General features: G+C 45.7%; 4 protein-coding genes across 12 annotated transcripts in view; all 4 read left to right on the forward strand.

The window, feature by feature from the left end:
- Window positions 1–1,013: 1,013 nt before the first annotated feature.
- or95a1 (odorant receptor, family 95, subfamily A, member 1) lies at window positions 1,014–2,215 on the forward strand. The gene is made up of 2 exons (XM_029000870.1): window positions 1,014–1,032; window positions 1,200–2,215. The coding sequence occupies exon 2, from the start codon at window positions 1,229–1,231 to the stop codon at window positions 2,213–2,215; it is 987 nt and encodes a 328-aa protein (XP_028856703.1). The 5' UTR covers window positions 1,014–1,032; window positions 1,200–1,228.
- Window positions 2,216–6,120: 3,905 nt separating this feature from the next.
- Window positions 6,121–7,605, forward strand: LOC114801623 (odorant receptor 131-2-like). Its single transcript, XM_028999749.1, has one exon. It carries the CDS (start codon window positions 6,482–6,484, stop codon window positions 7,469–7,471), a length of 990 nt encoding a protein of 329 aa, XP_028855582.1. The 5' UTR covers window positions 6,121–6,481; the 3' UTR covers window positions 7,472–7,605.
- Window positions 7,606–7,612: 7 nt separating this feature from the next.
- On the forward strand, window positions 7,613–13,713 carry LOC114801621 (odorant receptor 131-2-like). 9 transcript variants are annotated; one of them, XM_028999742.1, is made up of 6 exons: window positions 7,613–8,931; window positions 9,823–9,890; window positions 10,441–10,626; window positions 11,118–11,212; window positions 11,444–11,465; window positions 11,572–13,713. In XM_028999742.1, the coding sequence occupies exon 6, from the start codon at window positions 12,258–12,260 to the stop codon at window positions 13,245–13,247; it is 990 nt and encodes a 329-aa protein (XP_028855575.1). In that variant the 5' UTR covers window positions 7,613–8,931; window positions 9,823–9,890; window positions 10,441–10,626; window positions 11,118–11,212; window positions 11,444–11,465; window positions 11,572–12,257; the 3' UTR covers window positions 13,248–13,713. The 9 variants fall into 9 exon arrangements, with proteins under 9 accessions (XP_028855575.1, XP_028855576.1, XP_028855573.1 ...); XM_028999743.1 differs by having other exon boundaries at window positions 11,575–13,713; XM_028999740.1 differs by having other exon boundaries at window positions 11,444–13,713.
- c2cd3 (C2 domain containing 3 centriole elongation regulator) overlaps window positions 10,335–13,717 on the forward strand; it is a 29,863-nt gene continuing 26,480 nt past the window's right edge. Inside the window, exon 1 of the mRNA XM_028999738.1 lies at window positions 10,335–10,440. Coding sequence (XP_028855571.1) covers window positions 10,406–10,440 — 35 coding nt within the window. The 5' untranslated portion in view covers window positions 10,335–10,405. The remainder of the gene's footprint in view (window positions 10,441–13,717) is intronic.

Here is a 13,717-nt window from a genome sequence, read left to right on the forward strand (position 1 = left end):
ATGAAGTTGTAACCTTCTTCTTGTCTGACTTCTGTATAGAAACTAGAACAGAGTGAATAAAAAGATTGTATTCATAGTTGGGGGTCCTAGTGAACCAGAACTGATCACTTTATCGATGGAAACATGGAAGCATGTTGTAAGTCGCTCTGGATAAGGGCGTCTGCCAAATGCCTTTGTCATGATCCGGTCCGGCAGGGGTTACTCCAGGTCCGGACTTCGGACCAGAGTTTCATGTTGGTCCTGTGTAATGTTCCCTGTTTGTTTTCACCTGTGTATCATTGTATAAAACTATCCTGTTTGTGTCTGTTTGCCGTCGGGTCATTGTTTGGTGATGGTTTCCCCTGTCCTGTGTATTATGTATTAAACCCCTGTCTCTTTTAAAAAAAAAAAAAAAGTGATGCACAGCAGACGGTGCACACAGTGAAATGTGTCCTCTGCATTTAACCCATGACCCTGAGTGAGCAGTGGGCACCATGACAGGCGCCCAGGGAGCAGTGCGTGGGGACGGTGCTTCGCTCTGATTACGGGGCCGCTTCCTTAACCACTAGGCCACCACTGCACCGTGATGTTGTGCGTATGCATCCTCCTTCCTTGCCATATCCAGGCATCGTGACAGCCTTAAATGTAAAGGGTGACGGTGAAAAACAGAGGACACATTTCACCGTGTCACCGTGTGCTGTGCTGCAGTGTTTCACAATGACAGTCACTTCACTTTCTTTCTTCATGGCCAGTTTAGAGAACGTGAAAGTTCGTCTTCGGCGGCAAGTTGAAGGCATCTGCTGAACGTTTGCTGTGTAATAGTCGTGCTCAGACCTCTCGAGCGCTCCACTCACCTGGAAATAATCAGATTAACTGGGCGTCCTGCGCGCACCCATGCGGACGCTCACGTATTGTGACAACGGCGTGAAATTAACTCCCCTCCTGAGACAGCAGTGAGCAGGAGGATGAGACGCCGTTATCAGGGCGAACGCAATAAAAATCCACATCCTCTCCCAAACGGACCTTCAGCTCGGCAGGCGGCGTGTTCCACAGGTAGGCTGCTCCACACGCTTCACCTCGTTTCCCCCTCGGCCTGGTCTTGTTGCTGGCCAATCATGTCCATCTTGACCTAATGTACCTCCTGCTTCTCAGCACGTTGGCCTGTTTGCATGCTGGCCCGTGGATCTCGTGCTAATGCTCCTCGTCTGGTTCCTTTTCAGCGTCGGAGTAACTTGCAGGGAACACAGTTATGCAAAATCTGAGCGACGTTGCGACCAACGGGACGTGGAGCAGGAGCGTGTCGATAATCGTGAAGGTGTGTGTGGTGATCCCGTTCTTCAGCGTCTTCCTGTGCTGCATCTTCCTGATGCTGCACACCTTCGCCTCGCACCGCCACTTCCTGGAGAGCTCGCGCCACGTCCTGTTCGCCTACATGCTGGTGAACGACGCGCTGCAGCTGCTCACCTCGGTGCTGCTCTTCCTGTTCGCCATCGGCGGGGTGAACTTCGCCATCGTCTACTGCGCCCCGCTGCTGTTCGTGTCCACCGCCACCTTCCTCAACTCGCCGCTCATCCTGGCCACCATGTGCCTGGAGCGCTACGTGGCCATCTTCTGGCCGCTGCGGCGGCCGGCCCCGTGGCGGGCCGACCGGGTCTGGGCCATCGCGCTGTCTCTGTGGGCGGTCAGCTGCGTCCTGCCCGCCGTGGACTTCGTCCTGTTCCGGCCCAGGCCGGGGTGGGACCCGCTGGCCACGCCCGTGGCCTGCAAGACGTCGGTGCTGAACGCCAGTCCCGTCCAGACCCTGTTCAAGGTGGCGCTGAACGGCTTCTTCTTCGCCGCGGTGGCGGCGCTCATCCTGTTCACGTACGTGCGCATCCTGCTGGAGACGCGCGCCATGCGGCAGGACCGCGCCTCGGTGGCCAAGGCCCTGCACACGGTGGTGCTGCACGGCCTGCAGCTGCTCCTGTCCCTCACGGCCTTCACCCTCCCCGTCACCGAGCAGCTGGTGGCGCCGCCGCGCGGCTTCCGGCCCGAGGACGTCACCTTCCTCAACTACTTCTGCTTCGTGCTGATCCCGCGCTTCCTCAGCCCGCTCATCTACGGCCTGCGGGACGAGCGGCTGCGGGCCGACATGCGGCGCGTGCTGCAGCGCTGCGCCAGCAGGGTGGCGCCCGGCGACAAGGACCAGCGGAAAAGACCGCCTCTAGCGCCCCCTGCTGTCTGTACTTCACATTGACATTTTAAACACTGTTACGCTGTGCATTAAGATGGTAATAAGTTCGTTTTTATTCAATAAAAGCCTTCGCAGTGACAGCCTTCTATCGTTCGTTAAGCCAAAAGAACATTTATTTATAAAACATATCTTAAAATATACTCATATTTATAAAATGTACATATACATATATATATAAATGCAAGATAATGCAGACTGGTGTATTGCAGATGTTAAAAGGTGGTGGGAATGCCGCCGCTCCTGCAAGCCCTGCTGAGATCTCCACCGAGGCTTGTCCACCATCTCTGGGCTTCACATCGAGCTGGAAACGCGCAGACTGGGACACATTCAGACATTGAGGAACGCAGCAGCTGCAAAGTACAAAAAGCTCCAGGATAAAAGTAACCAAAGTCCATGTGAAACGTGCAGGGAACTGTAGTCAGTAGGGGATGAGCTGCATGTGTAGATGATTTACAGTGGATGCATATAAAATTGATCAGGACTTAGGGCTCGACTGATGTTTTCATGGTCGTGTAAGATCTGCATCGTTCGGTGTGCAGGTTTTATTCCACCGGAATCCCGCTGGTGGCCTTCACCCTAGACAAGGGACTGCAGAAGGTGGTCTACAGTAACCGCGCACAGGAGAAGATAGAGGGTGGGACTCTCTTTTACACAGGGGTCTGGTTGATAAATGACAAAATGTCAGATTTATTAAAATGTTCTAAATGAAAAGTGGAGGAATCACTGCAGCACAGCACATGGTGACACGTGTCATCTGTATTTAACCATCACCCTTGGTGAGCAGTGAGTACCATGACAGACGCCCGGGGAGCAGCGTGTGGGGACGGTACCTTCATCAGCGGCACCTCAGGCCTTCAGAGTTCTGAACCAGTCTGCTCCTCTTCAAACCTTCTTCACACCTCACATCCAGTGAGCAGTGGGCAGCCATGACAGGTGCCTCAGGAGCAGTGTGTGGGGACGGTGCTTTGCTGGGCCCCGGACGCCCATGTCCCCTGCTTGTCATGTTTGTCGGTTTCTAAGTTGGCCCAGGTTCAGCAGGCCCATAAATCACCAGCGTTTGGTTTGTAACCGCCGTGTTTATTCATTTATAACCGACTGGGAATGTCTGGAAATTTGCAGGATCTGGATGAGGAGAAATGTGGTGGAAGTTTCTGTTTGGATGTAAATGTGATTTTTTTTTATAAATTTACATTTAATGAGAAATCTATTTACAATTTTTTTAGGGTCCACAAATTGTAATGTGAATATCAGTGTTGATATAAAACATTAAATCATAATAACACAATCTCAATAACACATATAACAACAAACTGATGTTGAATGAGTGTTTCTAATCCTATCATAAATCTTCTGTGGCTAATTAACCGTGCATGTAATTAGTAATCAGTTTGTTATTAGTTTGGCAAAAACATGAACTCAATTCACAAAGGAATACAAGCAAGTGGTTGCAATATGTTTTCTTCTCAACATCATCTGTAATGAATACTAATTAAAGCTCCAGGGAGGGTATTATGATCAAAATTGTATGTAGTAGCCTAGCGGGTAACACACTCGCCTATGAACCAGAAGACCCAGGTTCAAACCCCACTTTACAACCATCGTGTCCCTGAGCAGGACACTTAACCCTGAGTGTCTCCAGGGGGGGACTGTCCCTGTAAATACTGATTGTAAGTCGCTCTGGATAAGGGCATCTGGTAAATGCTGTAAACGTAAAATGCCTTCTCTGCAATAGGTCCATTCATGAAATGACTTCACCACAAAGTGGTAGGCCATGTAAAATTACAGAGAAGTCGGTGTATGATGAGAAATCAACAACTTTCTGCCGTCAGTAGCTGCAGAATTGCAACCGTGTGGCCTTCACGCGTAAAAAGGCCATCGTGTAATGGGTTTCCATGGCCAAGGTCGTGTCTGGGTTTGGCAGATGCCTGGAGAATGGTACTTGGCTGACTGATCCCACACCCTCCGTTCCCCATGTTCATCCCTCCACCCTCCCATTCAATCCCTTGCAATTCCTAGAGCAACAATAGACACACTTTCAGCCTTCCAAACACCACATATTTCTCCTGTTCAACCAATGTAACCACTTCAACCAATGTAACCTCCCTCCACCAATCCTTTGTTAGAATGGGGTCACCCTCCGAGAAGAAGCCAGGTGCTAGTAGCCTAGTGGGGTAACACACTTGCCTATGAACCAGAAGACCCAATCCCACTTACTACCATCGTGTCCCTGAGCAAGACACTTAACCCTGAGTATCTCCAGGGGGGGACTGTCCCTGTAACTACTGATTGTAAGTCGCTCTGGATAAGGGCGTCTGGTAAATGCTGTAAATGTAAATGTAGAAGATGTTTATCACTGAGACAGTGATGTGTAAAGTGCAAGGTGCAGGTCGGTCAGCTAACAGCCCGTGTTTGTGTGATGAGGGGGGGCAGCTTGTGAGTTCAGCAGTGTAATTTACATTTACATTTACAGCATTTATCAGACGCCCTTATCCAGAGCGACTTACAATCAGTATTTACAGGAGACAGGGTTAAGTGTCTTGCTCAGCGACACAATGGTAGTAAGTGGGATTCGAACCTGGGTCTTCTGGTTCATAGGCGAGTGTGTTACCCGCTAGGCTACTGAAGGGTGAGAAGTCTAATATATACTAACACATAGTGTCCCCCTCCCATGACCATTGTTGAGGGTCAGGGTTGTGGTTCCCCACGAACACTATTAATAATTTACATGGAGAAGAATGCTCTTCCAGCTATATAGAAATCCACAAAAACAAAAATTAAAAAGTGCACTAGAAGGATAAAGAAATACGGAAATAACTTAAAGATGCAGGTTTCACACGAACAATGGAAGACAGTCTACAGGGACAAAAAGAAAGGGCTAATGTGGAAGTGGAAGCAGTGGAGGTCGGGGCTGGGATTTTAGTGAAAGTAAAAGTGAAGTGATTGTCATTGTGAAACACTGCAGCACAGCACACGGTGAAATGTGTCCTCTGTATTTAACCATCATCCTTGGTGAGCAGTGGGGTGTGTGGGGACGGTACTTTGCTCAGTGGCACCTTGGCAGTTTGGGATTCAAAACACAGCCACTGCCTAGCAGGTAACATATGTGACGTATTATCATGAGCTCCTGTCCTAGCTCCTAGTGTGAATGCGGACCAGTTCATGATTGGTTCCCATTTCAGAACCAGCGCCTGGCTGAACATATATTGTATTATTAATACCGTGTGCTGCTAAATAATAATAACACTTATTATTTATTATTTACTGAGATTCATACCGATGTTGGTAGTAGCTGTGGCCTTTTTTTTGTTTAAGCAGGTACAGAAGTAGATTGTCAGAGTTCGTTCTCTATCCTCCTCCAAATTTTTTCCCTTCTTTTTCTTTGTCGTGATTGTAACAAGTTAAAACCATTTTTAATACAATATAAAAAAGGCAGTGAATGATGACAGCACAGCTACACGTGCACATGGGTCATCTGCATGGTAACATGTCCTAAACATCACCAAATAGGCCAAAAATCCCTAATCAATCTCAAATTTCACCCAATTCAACAACATGAACGAATTTAATCATATTCCATAATCATAATCATCTTTAATCATATTTTTTGGCCGCTTTGTTTACAACCTTCCTTGATCTGCTTTGGTTTTTGCTATATTTATTGTGTTTTGTCTCATTTTGGAGTGTCATCCAATAACCGTAGTCTGCTTTTTATGGCATACACCCCTGTGTCGTCTTTCCTGCCGCTATTAAGTATGTTTTTATTTTTAATGTTAACATCCATGCAAACCTGTGGCATACAAATTCACACAATAATACATTTCAGTTTGCAGCGTGGTCGATGTAACAGTAACTTGCCTGACTCTTTATATCAATATTGCGCCACTGATCAGTGGAAGAACGTAATTTCATTTCCATTTTTGCATCATGCAAATGGCCTGGCGTGTATAGAAAAGCCTTATGATGCTCATCACAATGGTGCATAACACCTATGTAAACTGGAACAGGGTGTGTCGTGATGTCAGCGACCTCCCACTTCAAGAACGTCACTTTGTTCCTATAGCAACTCAAAGGACAACCTTCTTTACGTAGTTTAAACCCTTAAATATCAATTCAGTCATTGATCTGAAACAACCGTGGCATGACATGTTCCTCCTAAATTCAGACTATGTTAATCTTTTTTACTGTCTTGTGTTTAAACATTAAGTTGTTTGAGGGGCAATAATGCAGGCCCTGTTTTTTTATTGGGGGAATTAAATTGCCTGTGAAATCATGCAGAACTCTACAGCATACGGGAACTTGCGCATTAACTCATATAGTATGAGTACAGGGAGGCAGAGGTTTGAAATTTTGCAAATTGTTGTTGTGATTTTGCTCTATATCAACTGTCTGATGATGTTCACCTTCTTAAAGAAAGAGGCCTTCAGAAGTGACACGCGCTACGTTCTGTTTGCCCAGACGCTCTTTATTGATTCCAGTCTAATTTTGCTGTCAGATTTGGCTCTCACAGGAGTTTACTTCCAGCTGGAGATTCACTTTGCAATATGCTGCATCTTTGCTCTCATAATGAAGATGTTCATTATTCTCACCCCTCTCACCCTGGTCGCCATGTGTCTGGAGCGCTACGTGGCCATCTGTATGCCTCTGAGGCACGCCGACATCTCCACTCCCAGGACCCGGACAATCTGTATCCTACTTGTCTGGATTATTAGCGCAGTCTTACCTCTGTTTATGGTCATTTCATCAGCATTCGTTCTCACCCCCAGGTTCTTATTCACCTACGTAGTGTGCAGCGCCGAGGTGATGTTCCTGCAGAGCTGGCAAAGCACTGTGCAAAATATTTTACTTCAGCTGTACTTTGTTACCATGTTTGGTGTCATCCTCTTCACCTACATTATGATAATGAAAGCTGCAAAGAAGGCCTCGGCGGACAAAAAGAAATCTACTCATAAAGGCCTCCGAACGGTGATTCTTCACGGCCTCCAGCTTCTGCTGACGATGGTTCAGTTCATCTGCCCATATTATGAGGCGGCTGCGTTGGAAGTCAGTTTAGTTTTGTTTGTTAACATTCGATATGCAGATTTTATTGTCTTTGTTCTTGCACCGCGCTGTCTTAGTCCGCTTGTATATGGGATAAGAGATGAGAAGTTTTTCACAGTTTTAAGAAACTACGCTTTGTTTGGCCTCTATGTGTCTGTGTCTCGCTGTGTAGGGGTGACTAAACAGAGGAGCCAGGCAAAAACCAAACCGCTGGAAATGTAAAGCTTTCAACAGGAGCATTAAGGTCATGGTGCATGGTGTATGGCAGGTGAATTGTCAGAATATGACTTTCAGTACGGGAAGAAACTGTTTGTATATATATATATCTTGAATTCTCTTTTCTATGTGGCATCCCACCCCAGGACCTGAAAAATCTGTGGAATTATGAAGTAACGTTCCTTCCACTGTACTTTCTTGTCACATTATGAAGGGTGGCTTCTTCACCTTTTCCAGCTGTTCCTGATGACCCATCTTCCAGTACACTGAAACTGAATTTAGATAACCTTCATATTGCATTTAATCTCGCACCACATTGTCTTTGCTCAGTTTGCTCAGTTTGCAATTTGATTTAAAATATATTTCACTGGTTTATGTACTGTTATGTTTTTTAATTATTTTATTTGTCACAACCATTCTGATGCAAGAACTGGCATAGTATATAAATTATAATTCTGTTTTTCAACTTTCATCCTCTGCAGTAATTTCTCTGTTTTTCCACTTATGTGCACACACACTCCTACTCACATGCGCTCCTGCTGGCTTCCAATGTTGGAAATTTGTTACTGTTACAAGTTGCCCTATTTAACATGTAGTATTAGTGTAACTATTTAAGTTAGTGCATAAAACTAATTACATTTACATTTGATTACTTCTGTAAATAATTACTTAATATTCTTAACTGTTAGCTGTTTCAATGCATGAATTAAGATCATTATTATTGATCAACTTAATAAAGATAATATCATAAGTGCCACTACAAGGTCAGACTTCAGGTCTTATTTTACTGTATGTTCATGCCACTGTTATAAACCACTGCTTAATCAAGTATTTAAAATTCAAACCCACTGAATAATGGGAGGAAATTTTAGGAACCTTCAGGCCATGCTTCTTAGCCTAAATAATAGGGGGACCAATATTTCCTGGTACCCAGAATATATGGTTCCCCCTGTTAAAACTCGTATACAGGGACTCTGGACCCCAGTATTAATATTACTACATCAGCAACATGTAATTATGAACCTGGGTGATTTTCAGACCTCTGCCATGCTTCTTAGCCTAAATAATTAAGGAGGAACGCAAATCTACTCCTGCGACTTCAAAAACGAGTAAATAAAGTAGCGTGTGACGTCATGACGCCCGGGGGAACATGGGGGATCTGGATTCCCCGCAACGCCGGACTCGCGCCCGTTTCCCGCGGAGGTTTGAAGAAGGAGTTCCCAGAATGCAGCGCGCCGAGAGGCGGCCGCCGATTGGCCGAGGAAACCGGAAGGAGCCGCTGCTGTTGCCCAGTTGCTCGCTGTGTTGTAGAAGTTGAACCGACTGACAGCGGGTGTCGTTCTGAAAGAATTAAAAATAAAAAAGAGAATCACACTCACAGTTATTCCGATGATGGTTTTATCCCCAACTCCACGCTGCTGTACGCGGAATGAAGAATAAACGAGTGAAGACCCGCAGGAAGAAAGGTACCCGGATTATCCGCTTTATCTCGATCTAAAATCCCGCTGTAAATGCTGTACCTACACCGGGTGAGGTTGCGGGTTCGAGGCTCCGTCCCCACACGCTGTTCCACTGTCAAGGGTGATGGTTAAATACAGAGGACACATTTACATTTACAGCATTTACCAGACGTCCTTATCCAGAGCGACTTACAGTCAGTAGTTACAGGGACAGTCCCCCCCTGGAGACACTCAGGGTTAAGTGTCCTGCTCAGGGACATGATGGTAGTAAGCGGGGTTTGAACCTGGGTCTTCTGGTTCATAGGAGAGTGTGTTAAACACTAGGCTATACCACCCTACTACCTACTTCACCGCAGTGCTCCACAATGACAGTCACTTCATTACTGGTTGTCGTGGTGACCTGCACCATCTTTTCAGGTCCCGGCGATGTTCCCCCCTCCGCCAGCCTGCCGCCTCTTGTGGAGGGGCAGCTGCGCTGCTTCCTCCAGGTCACCGTCAGCAGGGTCGTCTGGACAGTGGCCATGATCCACCAACATTAGAGCAAAAGCGACAGCACACGGTGACATTGTGAAATGTGTCCTCTGTATTTAACCATCACCCTTGGTGACAGTGGGCACCACGACAGGCGCCCGGGAGCAGTGTGTGGGGACGGTCCCTTCATCAAGGGGACTTCCTCACCCGCTGGGCCACCACTGCCATGTCTGTGTCGCTGCGGTGTGTGAACATTCCTGCACACTGGGGTGGGGCTTTAGGCAGCGCTTGTCAGAAATGTCAGAAGCAGCAGAGCATCATGGGAAATGTGCATTTGATGCATTTTGCTTCATCAGGGCAGTTCGTAGGCGTCAGTATGTCATCCTTTTTTATCCTGAGGAACGTTCTTCTGCTTCTTCATTGCAGAGTCTTGGCAGCAGCACTAATGAGGAGTGCGAAGAAGACGAAGGACTACAGATGAAGAAAGCCAGCAGGTGTGTGTCCGAGCTTCTTTACTTTACTTTATTTAGCAGACGCTTTTATCCAAAGCGACTTACAAGAGGAAGACACCAGCAATTCTCGTTCGATTTCTATAGAATTTTGAGTTTACAAAACTAAGAGCCCTGATAAGGCCGAACTTGTCAGAAAAGAGCATGTTCGGAGATTAAGTGCTAGACGAAGAAAAAATTATAATATATATATATTTTTTTGTATTATTTTGTGCAATATGTACACATGTGCGTGTAAGTGTTAGATTTGTCTGAAATACTTTTTGAATAAGAGGGATTTCACCTGCTTCTTAAAAGTGGTGGTAGTCTCGGCTAGTCGAATGGAGGAGGGCAGGTTGTTCTACCAGCCAGGGACAACAACGGAGAACGGAGTCGATTGGAATCGGAGACCCTGTGAAGAAGGAATTTTCAGTCTCATTTCATTTGCCAATCTGAGAGAGCGTGCAGGAGTGTAGCTAGGTAGTATTGTATTGAGCTTCTTCTTCTCGCTCTTCGCTGCGATGACGCCCCTGACTCGTGTCATACGAACTTTCAGGAGTCCAGAGAAGCAGCAGCCTGACGTGTTGGAGGAATTAAACCACGAAAGGACATCTGAGATATACCGCATCCGATTGGCCAGAGTCATCATCCACAGTCTTTCCCTCCCGCCAGACAGCCCCGCCCTCCCTAATAAGACGTCTGGGAGAGGAAGAGCCCCTCGTCCACTATCTAGCTGTAAAAGGTTTGTTTAAAATTCAAATTTTATTTGTCACATACACAGTCGTACATGGTATGATATGCAGTGAAATGCCCGTAATATTACCTGATGGTGAAAAACGTCCACATGCAGTATTACAACAACAATTTATTTTTGTCTAGAAGATTCCAAAAAAGGCCATTGTGTAATGGGTTTCCATGGCCAAGGTCATGGCAGATGCCTGGAGAATGGTGCTTGGCTGACTGATCCCGCACCCTCCGCTCCCCATGTTCATCGCTCCATTCTCCCGTTCAATCCCTTGCAATTCCTAGAGCAACAACAGACACACTATTCCAACCACCACATATTTCACCTGTTCAACCAATATAACCAATTGGACCACACTTAACCTCTTTCCACCCATCCTTTGGTCGTCCTCCATAAAGAAGCATGTTTATCACTATGACAGTGATGTGTAAAGTGCAAGGTGCAGGTCGGTCAGCTAACAGCCTGTATTTGTGTGGTGGGGGGGGCAGCTTGTGAGTTCAGCAGTGTAATGGATTGTGGGAAAACTATTGCGCAGTCTGCTGGATCGACCCGATGGGAGGAGTGAGAAGAGTGCATGTGAAGGGTGAGAAGTCTAATATATCCTAACACATAGTGTCCCCCTCCCATGACCATTGTTGAGGATCAGGGTTGTGGTTCCCCATGAACACTATTAATAATTTACATGGAGAAACCTTGTGGGTGTGTTTTTTGTATCTCTATAAAGAGACATCGTTTATGAACGTTGACCTTTTATTAACTTTGTACATGTGCTCCATGCATGCTAACCCTGCCTTCTGTTCTTTCTACACTCCAGGTTCCTCTGGTGGTCTCCTCTGGTACTGCATTACATATCAAAACACAGTTGTGCACACAGGGGTACACATATACCCCTTTTCCACTGCTCAGTTTTCCAGTGTTTCTTGGGTTCTCCGTCTTCTCTAGCAGGCATGGGTGCTGGTGCTGCACTGCCATTCCGCTGGGGAACGTCCGGGCAGAGGGAAGGCGGATCGGCGACCGGAGCTGGAGAGGCGGATTCATATTGTGTTTTGTCATCCAATAACCGCAGTCTGCTTTTTATGACATACACCCCTGTGTTGTCTTTCCTGCCGCTATCTAGTATGTTTTAATCTTAACATCCATGCAAACCTGTGGCATACAAATTCACACAATAATACATTTCAGTTTGCAGCGTGGTCGATGTAACAGTAACTTGCCTGACTCTTTATATCAATATTGGGCCACTGATCAGTGGAAGAACGTCATTTCATTTCCATTTTTGCATCATGCAAATGGCCTGGCGTGTATAGAAAAGCCTTATGATGCTCATCACAATGGTGCATAACACCTATGTAAACTGGAACAGGGTGTGTCGTGATGTCAGCGACCTCCCACTTCAAGAACGTCACTTTGTTCCTATAGCAACTCAAAGGACAACCTTCTTTACGTAGTTTAAACCCTTAAATATCAATTCAGTCATTGATCTGAAACAACCGTGGCATGACATGTTCCTCCTAAATTCAGACTATGTTAATCTTTTTTACTGTCTTGTGTTTAAACATTAAGTTGTTTGAGGGGCAATAATGCAGGCCCTGTTTTTTTATTGGGGGAATTAAATTGCCTGTGAAATCATGCAGAACTCTACAGCATACGGGAACTTGCGCATTAACTCATATAGTATGAGTACAGGGAGGCAGAGGTTTGAAATTTTGCAAATTGTTGTTGTGATTTTGCTCTACATCAACTGTCTGATGATGTTCACCTTCTTAAAGAAAGAGGCCTTCAGAAGTGACACGCGCTACGTTCTGTTTGCCCAGACGCTCTTTATTGATTCCAGTCTAATTTTGCTGTCAGATTTGGCTCTCACAGGAGTTTACTTCCAGCTGGAGATTCACTTTGCAATATGCTGCATCTTTGCTCTCATAATGAAGATGTTCATTATTCTCACCCCTCTCACCCTGGTCGCCATGTGTCTGGAGCGCTACGTGGCCATCTGTATGCCTCTGAGGCACGCCGACATCTCCACTCCCAGGACCCGGACAATCTGTATCCTACTTGTCTGGATTGTTAGTGCAGTCTTACCTCTGTTTATGGTCATTTCATCAGCATTCGTTCTCACCCCCAGGTTCTTATTCACCTACGTAGTGTGCAGCGCCGAGGTGATGTTCCTGCAGAGCTGGCAAAGCACTGTGCAAAATATTTTACTTCAGCTGTACTTTGTTACCATGTTTGGTGTCATCCTCTTCACCTACATTATGATAATGAAAGCTGCAAAGAAGGCCTCGGCGGACAAAAAGAAATCTACTCATAAAGGCCTCCGAACGGTGATTCTTCACGGCCTCCAGCTTCTGCTGACGATGGTTCAGTTCATCTGCCCATATTATGAGGCGGCTGCGTTGGAAGTCAGTTTAGTTTTGTTTGTTAACATTCGATATGCAGATTTTATTGTCTTTGTTCTTGCACCGCGCTGTCTTAGTCCGCTTGTATATGGGATAAGAGATGAGAAGTTTTTCACAGTTTTAAGAAACTACGCTTTGTTTGGCCTCTATGTGTCTGTGTCTCGCTGTGTAGGGGTGACTAAACAGAGGAGCCAGGCAAAAACCAAACCGCTGGAAATGTAAAGCTTTCAACAGGAGCATTAAGGTCATGGTGCATGGTGTATGGCAGGTGAATTGTCAGAATATGACTTTCAGTACGGGAAGAAATTGTTTGTATATATATATATCTTGAATTCTCTTTTCTATGTGGCATCCCACCCCAGGACCTGAAAAATCTGTGGAATTATGAAGTAACGTTCCTTCCACTGTACTTTCTTGTCACATTATGAAGGGTGGCTTCTTCACGTTTTCCAGCTGTTCCTGATGACCCATCTTCCAGTACACTGAAACTGAATTTAGATAACCTTCATATTGCATTTAATCTCGCACCACATTGTCTTTGCTCAGTTTGCTCAGTTTGCAATTTGATTTAAAATATATTTCACTGGTTTATGTACTGTTATGTTTTTTAATAATTTTATTTGTCACAACCATTCTGATGCAAGAACTGGCATAGTATATAAATTATAATTCTGTTTTTCAACTTTCATCCT

This window comes from Denticeps clupeoides, chromosome 13 (assembly GCF_900700375.1).
Source record: "Denticeps clupeoides chromosome 13, fDenClu1.1, whole genome shotgun sequence".
Taxonomy (NCBI): Eukaryota; Metazoa; Chordata; class Actinopteri; order Clupeiformes; family Denticipitidae; genus Denticeps; species Denticeps clupeoides.